Here is a 15,618-nt window from a genome sequence, read left to right as displayed (position 1 = left end):
ATTTTTATTTTAAACACAAAATGCATCCACTAAACTATCTTTAACGCCATGGCATGGGTTCCATCATTACAGTGGGAGACTGTCTAACACCCATGCTATCTATACCCTTCTCATGGCTTCCTCGACTTGACATTCATTGGTTACTTCAATAGTCTCTGGTCTTAATGAGAAACAAAATACCACAGAACTATCCCACCCCCAATAAGATTCACAGAAAAAAAAAACAGGTCGGCACAATTAAAGCTGAATCAACTAAACGCACAAAGCAAGCCCCGAAAAAGCAAATCATTGATTGGAAAAAACTGACCAAACATGCCTTTGGAGTTTTTGAAACAAACATCAACAGCCTGGTCAAAGTGCTTCAGAAGACAGTTTGTAAACCATGTACGTTGAAAGTTCTTGCACAAACGTGAACTCTGAAATGCACGAGATTGCTTCACACTGCAAGAGACCCACTCGAGACAAAAATATGTTGTGCCTGTTCCCAGATTATAAATGAGTCTTGCCCATCCTACCTTTAGGTCTCTTAGTAACATTGCAATTCAAATGTGTTCAAACATTTATTCAGATGACAGGGTTAGTCATTTTTTGATTAAAACCAATGCACCAGTTTTAACACAGTTTAGCACTATCTTACTCAACTTTCACTTGGACCTTTGAAAATATTTTATGATGCCATTAGTTGTAGAACTAGCAGGATGGCATACAGACTGTGAGAAAATTGAGATTTTTTAATCAACTGAGGAGGAAGCACTGGTGGACGGTCAGATGATGATCTTTAAAGTCATACAACCACAAATCAACACCATGGCCAAGATGATTTAAGGTTCTTGTTCAGAAAATGGTCACATTCCAGTTCAATCTGGAAAACTATCCGGCACACCATCAACTTGGAAGACCGTTTTTCCCTGTGGAAGATGAACTAATGCTGTGATCCCTACCACTCACTAGCTTGATTTTAACTTGAAGGTTTTTTTACACTGAAGGCAGATGACCTGGATTAGGGTTTACAAGAGGGCCTGCTTTTCAAACTACCAAATGTTTTTCTTGGATTCCAATATATGGAAAACTCTTTAGAATTAATATAGCTTTTGGTCTAAAAGCGCCTGTAAACCTAATGGGGTTAATCTCAAGAGGCCCAGCTTACACTTCTTTTTAACTTTTAATGCAACTGCTAGGAAATCACATAAATAGAAATTTAAGGTAAACATCACTTACAACGAAACTTTTACAACGCACTACCATTACAAACGCGGTCATTACAACGCAACCCATTACAACGCATTGCGCTGGGGGGCGCTCTAGGATAGGGAATACGTTTAATTTACTATCCAACACCTTCCCTAGTGTCCACGGGGACTGGAGTTGGAATAGTAAATTAAACTATTCACTATCCAGCACCCAAAAGCGCTATGCGTTGTAAAGGTATGCGATGTAAAAAACGCGTTGTAAAGGCAGGCCTGCGTTGTAACGTCGTACATCCGAAATTTAAATTACTGCAACCTTGATTCAAATTAATCAATATAATTTTAACGAGTGGGAATAGGTTTCGCTAAAGTAACACGTTTCTGCCACGTGATTATGCCCCATAGACTTTTATTGGGGGGGGGGGGGGGGGAGAAAGAGTGTATAAAAACGAACCAAAAATTAATACATTAAATCAGCTTATGCTCCAATTGACCTTATTGGCTGGCAGCTCAGGCTGGTTGAAACGACGATTGTCTAATGATTATTTGCTGTTCTGCTTGCTATGTTTAAATTTAAACACATATTAGACTGTTGGGCTTCCAGAAGCAGTGTGTTTCATGTAAACAGATAAAATAGCACAGTATTACTGTCACTCATTGGGTAAGAATGGTTCCCTAACTCTCTGGAAACTTTTGCTAGTCTCTGCAACTTAACCAAAGCTTCCCTCAAACAAGAAACATGCGCGGCAAACAGAAATTCTATAAAAATACCCATGTGTAATAGTTTGCATCTTCAGTTACTTAGAGCAGAGCAAACAAAACTCCTCCTGACCCACCCTAATAGTCTGCTTCCAGTCATAGCCCCAGTGCGTTGGGATTATTCTGCAGGCTAAGAACATATCTTCCCAGGAAACATCACCTCCATGGCTGAGACTTAGACAAGAATATTATGACTATATTGAAGATGTAAGACTGCTCAAAGTGCAAGCATGGATATATATTGGTCTCCAAAATGTAAACTTTCAACCCGTTAGTAATACAAATTCCAAACGGTCTGTAAATTACTTCTACCACACAGAGTACAGACAGTTGGGAAAGCCTCAAAGAACATCCCATAGATTGGGAACTCATTCACACTAATACACCTAGAGGTAGAGGCGCCTGCAAGTATAATACAACAAGCATTGAAAATGCAATAGGTCTCGCAATAGAAGAGTTTGACCTTTTTCGTTTTGCAAATGGATGAGTGGCGTTGCGTGGGTGAGTGGCGTTGCGTGGGTGAGTGGCGTTGCGTGGGTGAGTGGCGTTGCGTGGGTGAGTGGCGTTGCGTGGGTGAGTGGCGTTGCGTGGGTGAGTGGCGTTGCGTGTGTGAGTGGCGTTGCGTGTGTGAGTGGCGTTGCGTGTGTGAGTGGCGTTGCGTGTGTGAGTGGCGTTGCGTGTGTGAGTGGCGTTGTGTGTGTGAGTGGCATTGGGTGTGTGAGTGGCATTGGGTGTGTGACTGTGCTGCCTGTGGCGAGTGCAAACTACAATCAATTGGCACAGATTAAAATAATATTTTTAAAACATGAGTTTATTATGCCAGTTTCAAAACAACTAGTAGTTTCACTTAACCTGCATTAACAGTAGCACTTGGAATATAGGTATTTAAACTCTTTGATGTCGCACATACGGCATTGAGTTGGGAGATCAACAGCTGAGCTGTACATTTTCAGTTTTGCGTGTAATTGTGTTATATCTAGGGAGACGGACGGACGTGAAAGTGATCGGGGGAGGAGGGGGGTGGGGAGCACGTGAGTGGTGTATGTATGTGCCTAAGCGAGGTGCTTGGGAGAGCGAGGCTGTCCAGGAGGGAGGGGGAAAAGGGAGGGGTTATGGCAAGCAGGGGGCCTGATTATGGCCACAGCTTGAAGTCTTTGAAGTCTCGGCATGCTGGCAAATGGTGATGAGGCAGAGAGTCTTTGATTCAGAGTTGTACTTCTGGATTGCTTTACTTAGGGAGGAGCCAGACAAGCATGAGGGCCTTTGAAAGTCGGTAGTATAGACGGTATGTGAATGGCGACTTTGGGTGATGTTATCATACATGGTTCATGGCCCTGCACTGCAGAGCCGGCATAGCGGAAACGCTTTATTATTTACTGTCAACGAGAACTGAAGGCGAGGGTGCTAGGCAAAATGCAAATATGGCGGGCGAGACAGTGCAGTGGCCCGAAGATGGGGGGTTGGGTAGTGTGGGGTAAACAAGAGCCACCCAGCAGCACGTGAGCGGGAGGCACCACTTGTAGGGGGTGGATGTGAAGAGGACTCGTCCCTGTGCACGCGAAAGTGAAAGCAGCGGCCGCATCAAAAGTGTGCAAATTTAAAATACAAACTGCAACGAAGTAGAGCATCAAAAAGAACCCGCTGTAGACTTACTGCAATTTGAGAGATGCTGTCGCGTGAAGGGACAAACTGAGTGTGTTACTGCAGTAGAAAGTGACGAAAGGCAAACCAAGATGAAAAAAAAAGTTAAAAACAAGAATAAGACCAAAAGAGACAAGACGGAGGGAAGGCAGAGAAGGGGAGGGGGGAGGAGAAATGCGACACGGCGGGCAGGGGAGGGGGCGGAGCGGGGAGAGGGTGTGAAAGCAGCAGGGGCCTGGAGTGCGGCTGAGGGAACTGAAGAAATGCGACACGGCAGGCAGGGGAGGGGGCGGAGCGGGGGTGTGGGAGGAGTGCGCCTGAGGGAAAATACATGCAAGGCAGGCGGCTGGGGGCATTTGCACGCGCTTTTAAGCTCAATGCGCAAGCGCATTGAGCTTGAATTTCACGGGCACTGCAAGGAATCGCCACAATTCCTTGCAAGTTGGTTAAAGACTGTTTAAGCCCCCATAGTCTCGCAAGCTCGATGCGCATGCGCATCGACAGGCGAGACCTAAAAATACTTGGATGCAACCTTTGCATACAGCTGGTTAAAACAAACTGATGCTAGCCATTGGCAATTCACATAAAAAGGCCATGGGACTGACCTAAAAATGAACACACCATTTCAAAAAGAGGTCTATGCCGAACAAATTTAATCTATTGCCTGTCATCTAGGAAACTGATCAGAGGACATATATTAATAATCTCTAGACAGAAATACAGACACTTTGGTAAGTGTACTCTTGCAGTTCATTAAGTGCATATCAACAACTTGAACTCAAATCTCAAGTGCATCACCAGAGCAAGATCTGAAGCATTTTGTGCTGCAGTTGCAAATTTACTGGCCTAGAACATTACTCAGTGATACTTGAGGTACGTCTTCCTCACTGGCGATATAGAACTCGGTTTTGAAAAAGACTGCACGATCCATCTAGCAAACCTTGCAATTTAAACAGTTTGCAAACATAAAAGGCTTTGGGACCAAAAATCTATCCCCACCCTCTGCAATCAGTTCATAAAGAAATGACTCAAACATCACAGCTTTAAGGAAAAGAATGAAATTTCATCTGCCTCTCCAACACCCCCTTTTAGGTCACAGCCTCAGTGAAACCTCTTGCCAGTGACATTTCTGTCCAGTTATGTGTCTCACTTCTTGACTGCAACTAATTAACTGAAGGCACACAACTTAGGGCCCGATTCCGATCCCGTTAGGAAGGCCTACAAACTGGTTTCGGGACAAGCAAATCCGATTAGGAGCCTATGTTTCGGAACGAATCGTCCCCAGTTCCGAACAACCAAGTACGATGCGAAGATCTAATCTGCGCCGACCAAATCGTTTCCGAACCCGATCCTGGCTGTCTGAGTCGTTTCCAGCCGAAAAGTGCCACGCAATGCAGCCGGCTTCTGAACGAGCGAGTACGATGCACGATTCTACCAGCCCTATTGACTCTGTTTTGCCGAGACAAAACGGCTGTGGGAATCGGACTTCGGGCTGTAGCAGGCCCCCTTCACCCGGGGCCATCCGAATCGTTGTTGTGTGGGTACCCATGGGTCCCTCCTTTCCATGCATGCACAGTGTATGCCGCAGGGTGCCCGCTTTTTTCCACCCACCGCTTTTTGCAATGGGAACCTGTCTACATGTTCGTACACAGGCTCCCATAGAGTTCAATGGGAGTCTGGTCGAATCGAGTCCGTCACTATACGGATGCATCGGAATCGGTAGCACGGACTCCCGGAGCGCGATTCGCTTGGAAAGCTCTCCCGAACCGAGTCGTTCGGAGGGCTTTCCTAACGAGTTCGTACTCGCCCCTTAATAGTGAAAGAAGATTATTAACTAGGAAAACTATACTTAACTGTCAAAATGATTTCGTTTTTTACTTTTTATTTTCTTACTCTTAAAATAATGAGTTCTTGACAGGCGCGACTTCAAAATACTCAACACGTTAAAAAAAATCTTTCTACTACACACAAATAAGAAATGCTTGGCAATTAAATGGCTACACTCAAACCATAATGCATCTGATAGTAACGGAAAAAGCTACACCAATTATCCGAAGCAAACACTATGAAGAGGCAGATTCTCTTCAATGGGAAGCAGAGCTCTTCATGTGCCTTACAATTTAAAGGTGACTTTCTCTCCAACTTATGGTTGGTTTACTTTTTCAATTTGAGACTTGAAGAGGTCATTAATTTATGAACATGGATTCAGAGAAGTAAAATAAGGAGTCTCCATAGTTAGTCATGTACATAACCCTAACAATGGCAATTGGAAGACAGACTTTACTTCGAAGATGTGACAAACGTGTCACTGTGAATCTGATCTTGGGTCACATTAGGCTTGTCAAAAGCTAATGTTGTTTTGTAGTTAGCGCTCCAGACAAATAGAAACGAGTCCCAACACTGCAAAGTAGCCATATATGAATGGTCATTCTTTATACATATATATTCTTTTTTGGATTTGTATTGAACACAATATACACCCTCTTCATTTAATTGCTATGCATCTAAACCCTGATGTGGCGTCAGATACCCAACTGTGGTATCCCCTCGTGGGTGTAACAAAAGACTAGTATATTTCAGAACATCAAAAGCTGAAACAGTCACTGAAAATATATATGCAATGCTGCTGTTAAATGGAAAAATAGAAGAATTTTAACTCGCACTGGTTTAATATTTCATATGATCCTCAAATGGAACATTCTTGGGCTGCTGCCTTTTAATATAGCTTCAAAACATACAACTTTCTGCGTATTTCTTCCGTGTTTCACTGGCGAGATGCGAACGTATCTTTTGGTTTTCTGGGCTTGGCTTGTGTACTAGTGAGAGCAACAGCGAGTGTCTCTCAACTCATGAACTTAAAGACTTTCTTTCCCCCAGTGCTGCATTTCTTCAACTGCAGTGCATACTTTAAAGCAAGGCCTCCCTTTGTAAAACAACACCAAGAAAGCTTACAGGAATGGAGATCCGCATGTACCCTAAAATCAGGCAACTCTATCGGAGGTCTCTGATAAACAGCAATGTAAGATTCAAACATGCAAAATGTAGGTAAATATTCCAAAATCTTATGACCGCAACGAAATAAGGGCAAAAGAAGGTAACAAAAGGGCAGAACTGAAAAAGTTTTAAACCTGCAGTTAACCTTTTTTCAGTACATTAAAAACCTTTCAAGGAATAATTAGTGTTCACTTTTCCGTACGTCTCAGCAATGGTTTGGTTTAATATCAGTTTGAACAAAGAAGTGATTCGAATTAGCTTTTACTTTTAGAAATACACAAAATATTCATCTATAATTCCTATTTTCAGACTCCAAATAAACGCACTTCAGTATTAAGCTCGGGTTTAAAAAGTGTGTTCTAGTAAAAGGTTAAGTCTGTTTAGCTTGGTTTATTTTTGTGTAAAAGAAAACTAATCACCGTGTTTGATCTGTGGGACTGGGATAAGCATTCCGGAAAACTGTTTGCCTTTGTGTTCAGCTCCCACTCCAGTGAAAGCGAAGGGCTTCTGGGGAAAGGAATGGCCTATTTATTCCCACACAGCCCTGCACGCTGCGCCTTTCCTTCTAACTCGGGCTAAAAATATAGGCGTAGCACTTTCGAAGTCCTGCAAAGGCAACTAGGAGAGAATTTCAATTAGCCCTTTGTGCTGAAATATAAAAAGGTATAGATTCCAGGACGTACTAAAAATATTGAAAAATTCTAAAATTCACAAGAAAGAAATGTGTCAATATAGCAGGTGTCACAACTTCCACACTCAGAAAATGTCTTATGTAAACCCATTGACAACCCACAAGCCCGGAAATCCCTTGTGAGACCAAACTAAAAAATGTCTGTTTACAAACAAAAACACCTTACATCATAAATGTAGTTCTGCTCACACAGATACAAACACAGATCAGGTCAATGTAATTCTGCTCACACAGATACAAACACAACAGCTAAAATCTAATTCTGCTCACACTGATACAAACACTGCGGCTAAAGTGTAATTCTGCTCACACAGATACAAGCACACAGCAGGTAAAAGTAACTATGCTCACAAAGATACAAACAGAGCGGTAAGGGGTAATTCTGCTTACAAAGATATAAACACACAACAGCCAAGATATTATTCTGCTTACACGGATACAAATACACAGCGGCTAAAATGTAATCCTGCTCCCACAGAGTAGCTAAAGTGTAATTCTGCTAAAGCAGATACAAACACACAAAGGCTAAGAGTGGCTAACACATAATAACTTAACCACTGGTAAACCAATGGGAGTTTGCCAGAAGGTGCAGATGATAAAAAAGATGTACATTGCTTGAGCTTAACGCTGGATGGACCCTGTTGATCCCCTGACGAGTTCTTCACAGAAAACTGCAAAAGTTCCATAAACAAATCCCAAAAGTGGCACTCGCGCGGCAGTGTGCTTCTGACATCCTAAAAGAGCCATCATCATACTGTACCATCGACTAGAACTGATAAGAGCTGTGTAAACATTAACAGACAGCAACACTCCTAGTGCCCTACTCCAAACAGGAGCTGCTCTCGCCTGCGCAGAGGCAGCAAATATTTGGCAAGATCACTACTTACCTCTGATTTTTTTTTTTTTTACAATTTTCTCGAACTCCTCTTTGATCAAAATATGAGTGAGCCCTCATCTCAAGTATCTCATGGTTGCCACACTCAGACCAATGCAGCCGGTGTGCTGGTTCCAAGTGTGATGGGACAGACTTCTCTCAGGCCTGGGTGAAGCCACGAGTCCTTAAGGGTTTCTTCTTCTACAGGCGCAACCTGTGCACACTACAGAGCAGGAACAATGACACTACAACGAGCGGCCTAAACAAGTGCGACTCGAAAGCTTGTAGCTCTAATAAACAAGTCGATTATACTGAACCCAACAGCTTGGCACAACTCCAAACTAAAACCAACGACTGAGTATTGATTGCAAGCTTCAAACAAGCCGAAAAGTTAGCAAACATGTCATGAACATTTGATAACTTATTAGAAAAGCACAAATATCTATATTCCTTGAAGATATGATACGTTTAGAGAGAAATTAAAGGAAACGAACTGTACATGAGAAATGCCATGGGACATTTTGAGATGTTAACTTCTAGTGACAACCAGGTTTCCTCGCATTCTCAATTGTTGGGGCCTAAATGTTTCTTGTTCCCTTTTTATATGGTTTAATCATGATATGTAAGTGACTGTGTAACCGCTGAGTTGGAAACTAAGTAGTAAGTGTTAAGTCTATATGACAGAACCGTTGTGTTTATGTAAATTTGACACCTAGTTTCTGAGCAACTTGGGGTAATCCCATAGATACTTAACGTTCAAGTGACAATAGCAGGATTTACACAGCAGTATATCACCCTAGTGAGAACGGTGAAAGCATTCACATATTCACTCACTTGTTCATCTATACTTTCCTCAAGCATTCACATATTCACTCACTCGTTCATCTATACATTCATATATTCACTCACTCATTCATCCATACATTCCTCAAGCATTCACATATTCACTCACTCGTTCATCTATACATTTCTCTCAAGGAGTTAAGCTACTGCAACAGCGCACGGTCTGTAACCTACATGCCTCATGACTTTATACATTTTCTGTGAATGAGTCTACCACACTCTTTCTACCATCTTAAGACTCACTCTTCGTTACTCAAATAAAACGGGTTTTATCCAATGAGCGGTCTGCCGAGGGCCTTTAGCTGCCCTATGGGGTCATTAAAAGTCACCCCACAGATAAAGGCACCATTTGTTAAGACGAGCAGTCCGGCACAAGCTGACGCCTGTTCTTTGGGGTGTTCGACTTTCTGAAATTGGCTTTACCCACTTACTGGAGGGAAAGGAACGCGGTCACTCGAGCTGTTATCTTTGTCCAAGTTCCAGGACACACGCAAGCACTAAAGCAGGCCGTGCAGCTGCTGCCCTCACTCCGACACAGTGACACTGCCAACTGCAGCGAGGGGGCTGAGGGTGAGCCGGGATCCGACACGGATACACAGCGCAACATTGCCACAGAGGGGCAGGGGGCCATGCTTCAAGCGACTATGCTCATAGTGAAACCTCCAACTCCATGGAGAGTGCAGTGCTACACAGCATAAAACACTGCCAGCTGCAGGGAGAGGCCGTGCTCCACAGCAAAACCAGGCCCTGACACTGCCAGCTACAGATATAGAGGCCATGCTTCACAGCAAAATCACACCATGGCACTGCCAGTCGCAGGGAGAGGCCGTGCTTTACACCAAATACACACATGGCACTGCTAGCTGCAGGGAGAGGCCGAGCTTCACACCAAATACACACATGGCACTGTCAGCTGCAGGGAAAGACCGTGCTTCACACCAAATACACACATGGCATTGTCAGCTGCAGGGAAAGACCGTGCTTCACACCAAATACACACATGGCACTGCCATCGGCAGGGAGAGGCAGTGATTTACACCAAATACGCACCGTGGCACTGTCAGCTGCAGGGAAAGGCCTTGCTTCACACCAAATATACACATGGCACTGCCATCGGCAGGGAAAGACCGTGCTTCACAGCAAAAATACACCATGGCCCTGCAAGCCGCAGGGAGAGGCAGTGATTTACACCAAATACACACATGGCACTGCCAGCTGCAGGGAAAGGCCGTGCTTCACACCAAATACACACATGGCACTGCCAGCTGCAGGGAAAGACCGAGCTTCACACCAAATACACACATGGCACTGCCAGCTGCAGGGAAAGGCCGAGCTTCACAGCAAAAATACACCATGGCCGTGCCAGCCGCAGGAAGAGGCAGTGATTTACACCAAATACGCACATGGCACTGTCAGCTGCAGGGAAAGGCCGTGCTTCACACCAAATACACACATGGCACTGCCAGCTGCAGGGAAAGGCCGTGCTTCACACCAAAAACACACATGGCACTGCCAGCTGCAGGGAAAGGCCGAGCTTCACACCAAATACACACATGGCACTGCTAGCTGCAGGGAGAGGCCGAGCTTCACACCAAATACACACATGGCACTGCCAGCTGCAGGGAAAGGCCGAGCTTCACACCAAATACACACATGGCACTGCTAGCTGCAGGGAGAGGCCGAGCTTCACACCAAATACACACATGGCACTGCCAGCTGCAGGGAGAGGCCGTGCTTCACACCAAAAACACACATGGCACTGCCAGCTGCAGGGAAAGACCGAGCTTCACACCAAATACACACATGGCACTGCCAGCTGCAGGGAGAGAACGTGCTTCACAGCAAACCCACGCCGTGACACTGCCAGCTGCAGGGAAACGCCGTGCTTCACGTGAAAAACACACCGACACTGTCAACTGCAAGGGAGTACAGTGCTTCACACCAGAAATACACCGTGACACTGCTAGCCGCAGTGAGGACTGTGGGTGAGCCGGGCTCCTACTCCAATAGACAGCTTAATTCTGCCAACAAACAGCTGGGCCAGGGGCCATGCTTCCACTAACTACTCACAGTGAAACTGCCACCTCCAAGGAGTACCAAGCTTCACATAACTTAAACACAGTGCCACTGCCAGCTGCAAAAGAGGGCAGGGAGTGAGCTACTTCACACCAAATACACACTGACTGTGGGCCAGCTGCAAGGAGAAGGCCGTGCTTCACACCAAATACGCAGTGACACACTGCCAGCTGCGAGCAGAGCTTCACACCAAATACAAAACCGCACGTCTGCCATTCCAAACAAAAAGCTAAAGACCACGTTTATTTAAAAATGCAACAAGCAAACCACTGGAGCAGAGTAATCCCAAACATCAACACCACTCTGACTGCTCCGAGGCACTTAGAAACACACGCAAGAATCTCGGTGGAGTGGGAAGACGTGTAAACAAACCAACACAACAGTACTATTGACCCCGGCTATTATTTCAGTCAACAGCACAAAGGCTTCTTGTTTACAAGTAAAGATGTATTTTGCTAAATTTTATCTCGGCGGCCTTAAGTTATTTAACCGCATGAAATTGTTACTCGGACCAAGCTTCCAGATTCTGTTGCTCCATTTCATCACTAGTCATTTTCTAATACCTGCTAAAAACACAATATAACGAGCACTACAAAAACTATTAATAGTAAATAAAACTAATTAAAAAGTAATCAGCAAGTGCTAATCGAAACGCAATAGGCCTGTTCCAGGCATGCAGTGAAAACCGGCTTTGTTCCCTCTTATACAATACAAATACTGATTATGTTTAAAAGCTACTACATTTATCAAACGCGCGCGAGATGTATATGTATTTTTATATAAAGAGTTGCGTTTATTAATTAACACGTCAGGCTCGACTTTCCAGTGAAAATGCTTCTGGAAAGTGACCACGTAATACTGGAAGTTAGAAAGCACCTGAATTTACCAATAATCAGAGACAACTACAGCTCCCGCTCTAAAGAGTAGAGAGTTTTAGGGCAAAACAATGGACCTCATTTCTTGCAATGCCCTGGGAATTCTAAGACTCTGGCAGCAGGGCGACCAAATCTCTCCAAATAGAAGGCTATTCGTGCACCAAGGCGAGTAGGACAGCGTGGCTAGAGCAGAGCGCTGCATGGACGGGACTGGAGAGGGTGCAGCGCGACAGGTGGGCATGGGGGTAGGCCGATTGGTGCAACATGGGAGTAGCATGGCGAAGGATAGCAAGGGATAGAACACACCATGCCAGTAGCAGAGGATTCAGCATGGCATACACGTGTGTAGCTAGTCAGGGGGCGCCGCGAGGAGCAGTGCCCAGCATCTCTTAGAACTGTGCAGTTCAGGGCGTATTGCACTTCTAATGGGTCCGTGGGGTCTCGCATGCCAGGGGTACTGGGAGGCCGAGGTGCTGCACTGCAGGAGGTAACGATCAGGTGCGGCAGGGGATGCAGCAAGGCAGTGTGCAGGAGTCATGTGCAGTTATTGAGGAGGCTATGGGCTTTGGCAAGGGGTGTCGCGCGGCAGTGCCACTGGCACACAGCTCCCTCGGTACTTACATGCTAACTGCCCAGGAGGGCAGCGGGGCGGGCAGCTCGGTGAGACCCAGGCGGCTGCAGTCCAGCAGTTCCCCGGAGCAGGTGCAGTTGGATGGGCAGGACGCAGAGGCGGCCGGTACGAGCAGAACGAGGACCAGAGGGAGCAGCAGCATCCTGGAGGATCCGGCGAAGGGCCTCGCGCTGCGGGGCTCACAGCACAGCGGCAAACATCGGGGGTACACAGATCCGTGGCAATGTCTAACGTGGCGCGGCAGAGCGCACGCCTGCGCCCCGATCGCAGACCTCCGGGGCACGGATCCTGCCAGCGGCAGACGCGTGATGAGGGCAGCAGCCCTCTGTCTGTCACAGCTCTCGGTAGAGCCGACAACGGGCTACCGGCCAGCCGTGCTGCATGGCAGCTCCCGGGTGAGCAGTGCGTCTTTAGCCGCTGTCCAAGCGCACCCCTGCTGCAAGGTCCGGAGCTTCAGCCGGTTTCCCGCTGCCTCTCGGCTCCTGCCATGGGCACTTCCAGGGGCAATCACCGATAGGGCGCGCGAGCCCCTCCCCGTGTCCGGCGCGAGCCTCTGCTGCACTCAAGGGGCCTGGCACGAGCCTGCCTTGCACCCGAGGAGTTAGCGCGAGCCTCGCCCCCTCCCGTCAATCCGGCTCACGAGCCTCTTTCCTTCCCAAGACAAGGCTCGCTTCGTACCACAGCCTACTACGAGCCCTGCCAGGCTCGCGAACGAGGATTCTACCATCACATCGACAATGTCAAGTGGCTCTCTATTGGCTGCTGAAAGATGAACTCTGACTGGCGGCCTCGCGCTCACTTTTCATTGGTTTAAATATATATTTTTTTTACAGACAGTCGCTGGAGGTCTGCTTTTCGGAATAAGTGAGAGTCGGCGTAGGGAAGATAAGTTCCCGGCCAATCAGACGGAGTTGTCCACCCCCTGTGGGTTCAGGACTGAACTTCTGATTGGATAGAAGGTTTTTACATGTCAAACTGTGTGAGAACTGAGAACCGGATGACGGTTGAAGGTGAGAAGGGGTTAAGCAGAGCTTTTCGTACGGACTGATACAGAAGGGTTTACAAATCTGCTAAGGACAGAAGTGCCCGAGGCACAGCCGCCTCATACTCCCTTCTGCTTAAGTTTGAAAAGGCATGTGCACATCCAGCTCCATCAAATGCTTGGCATAGCTGCCAAGGTTTCAGATGGCTCATGTGTGACATTTTCATAATTTCAGTGTAATTATGAGTGACATTCAACGACTATGAGTGACACTTTCTCACAAGCAAAATCAAGCAATGAAGACGAGGGAAGCATATTAAATACTATCCTCCTTCTTTTTCCTTGTGTGTTTTTCTCTCTCTTACACTGGGTCAAATTCATGATGAAGAAAAATAAGTGCTGGCCTCCAAAAATGTGTGTTGGTGGGCCCCATCTGCAACCACAGGCTAAAATTAAGCATTGGCTGGGGGTGTCCGAGTAGATATAATGCTGACATAGTGTAGTGGAACTGATGGCTAAGTTCTATTGCTTTGCACTCCAATTCTTAAGTAATTGAAAGGAAAGTAAGTACCACTGATAAACGTGTCACCCATGCTGGGGAGGCGTAGCATCATATCTTTAGCTCCTGAGTTTAAAGAGAGGATTAGTGAAGAAGGTCAGAGGTTTATTACCACCACACTTGGCAACTACAACAAACGCTCACTATCTCACTGCGCCAAACACTTGTCTTGACACACATAATTACTCTAACAAACACAACTGTACACCACCAAATAAATAACATCACACACTCACAGTCAAATCATGAGGAAAGCTTGCACTGCTGAATCTGAGTGTGGTGAGCTGAAATCTTTCCCCCTATTTATGTGTGTACTGTGCTGCAGCTGGTGCCTTTATTGAGATCTGTAAACTCTTCAGTAGTGCACAACTACTCCACGGTCTCTTCACCAGACTCTGAACTGTCCATGATAGTGCCATGCGCGACCAAAACAGCATCTGTTGACTTCCATTTCAATACTGAAAACTCGCACATGACACTCAGAAACTTTAAAAAACAAAGCGCTGCTTTAACATTACCTTTTTTTCTTTCTGTATTTGAGCTATTCAATTCTTCTATGCTCCTTCCGTATATCTTTCATCCCTCCACTTCTCCCTTGCGGTCCCTAATGCCCTTCTGTCACTTCCCCTCCTTGCATTCTTCCTCATTTTCAATATTTTCGTTTTTTTACAATGATATGCAAATGTTTATTAGTGTCACAGTTATGAGCATTTGTTGAAAAACAGTCCTGTGCAACGAGTCCCACGGTTTGTGAATAGCTCTCTGCTGCATGATTTATGTGGTAAATATTTGAAAGGCTCGGCTCGTGCACAGGCTTTCAGAGTCAGAGTGAGAGCCGGCCCCGGCTCAGCTCTGCTCTCCCTGGTTGTTGTTGCCTCACTCAACGGGCAAGCTCCACTTGTGCCAAGGAGCCGTCTGAGTTTCAGGCTGCCTCTCCACGCCAGCTGAAGTGGGGAGACTGATTAACATACTGAAATAAATCCAGCAGCTCGCCCACCTCATGCACAACACCAAGATACCCAGCATCACACTGGCTAAGAGGCATAAAGCTGGGGGATGCTGCCCACGGGCACGGCTGCCAACGAACACCAGTTACAGAAAAGGCCACAATGCGTTTTCTCTTTGTCTGGACGTGGAGTGCAGGGCACAAGAAACAAGAAACAAGTAAGCAGAGAACTGCCGCCACCAAACCCAATAAACTCCGCCCGTTTCCTGTACACAAGAGCTGTCGAATCACATGCGCGGCTGATAAACAGCCTCACACTATAGCAGCTGCTCTGTCTTCGCTTTTATTTATCAGCACCCAGCTTTGCCTGGAATGTACATTTACCTGGACCCTGTCCGTTTGGCGACCCGTTGTGACAGCCAAGTCATGTAAGGCTGCACCACGGCCGGGCTGAGAGAGTGAGACTCACTCGGTTGATGAATGCAGCCAGCCCTGAGGTCGCGGCACGGTGGGTGCCTTCCAACTCGGACTTTCAAAAGATAAATTAGTTTGCAATACTT

The 15,618-nt window shown here is 46.1% G+C and overlaps 1 protein-coding gene across 2 annotated transcripts in view; it reads right to left on the bottom strand.

The window, feature by feature from the left end:
• LRIG1 (leucine rich repeats and immunoglobulin like domains 1) overlaps nucleotides 1–13,330 on the bottom strand; it is a 228,965-nt gene extending 215,635 nt beyond the window's left edge. Inside the window, exon 1 of one of the 2 annotated variants that reach the window (XM_078661486.1) lies at nucleotides 12,562–13,330. In XM_078661486.1, coding sequence (XP_078517612.1) covers nucleotides 12,562–12,713 — 152 coding nt within the window. In that variant the 5' untranslated portion in view covers nucleotides 12,714–13,330. The remainder of the gene's footprint in view (nucleotides 1–12,561) is intronic. The other variant, XM_078661487.1, reaches the window with a different exon arrangement.
• Between the last annotated feature and the right edge of the window lie 2,288 nt (nucleotides 13,331–15,618).

Source organism: Lissotriton helveticus, chromosome 9 (genome assembly GCF_964261635.1).
Source record: "Lissotriton helveticus chromosome 9, aLisHel1.1, whole genome shotgun sequence".
NCBI classification, from domain to species: domain Eukaryota; kingdom Metazoa; phylum Chordata; class Amphibia; order Caudata; family Salamandridae; genus Lissotriton; species Lissotriton helveticus.
Note: the sequence above shows the minus strand (reverse complement) of the source record. Positions and strands in the feature narration are given on the sequence as shown.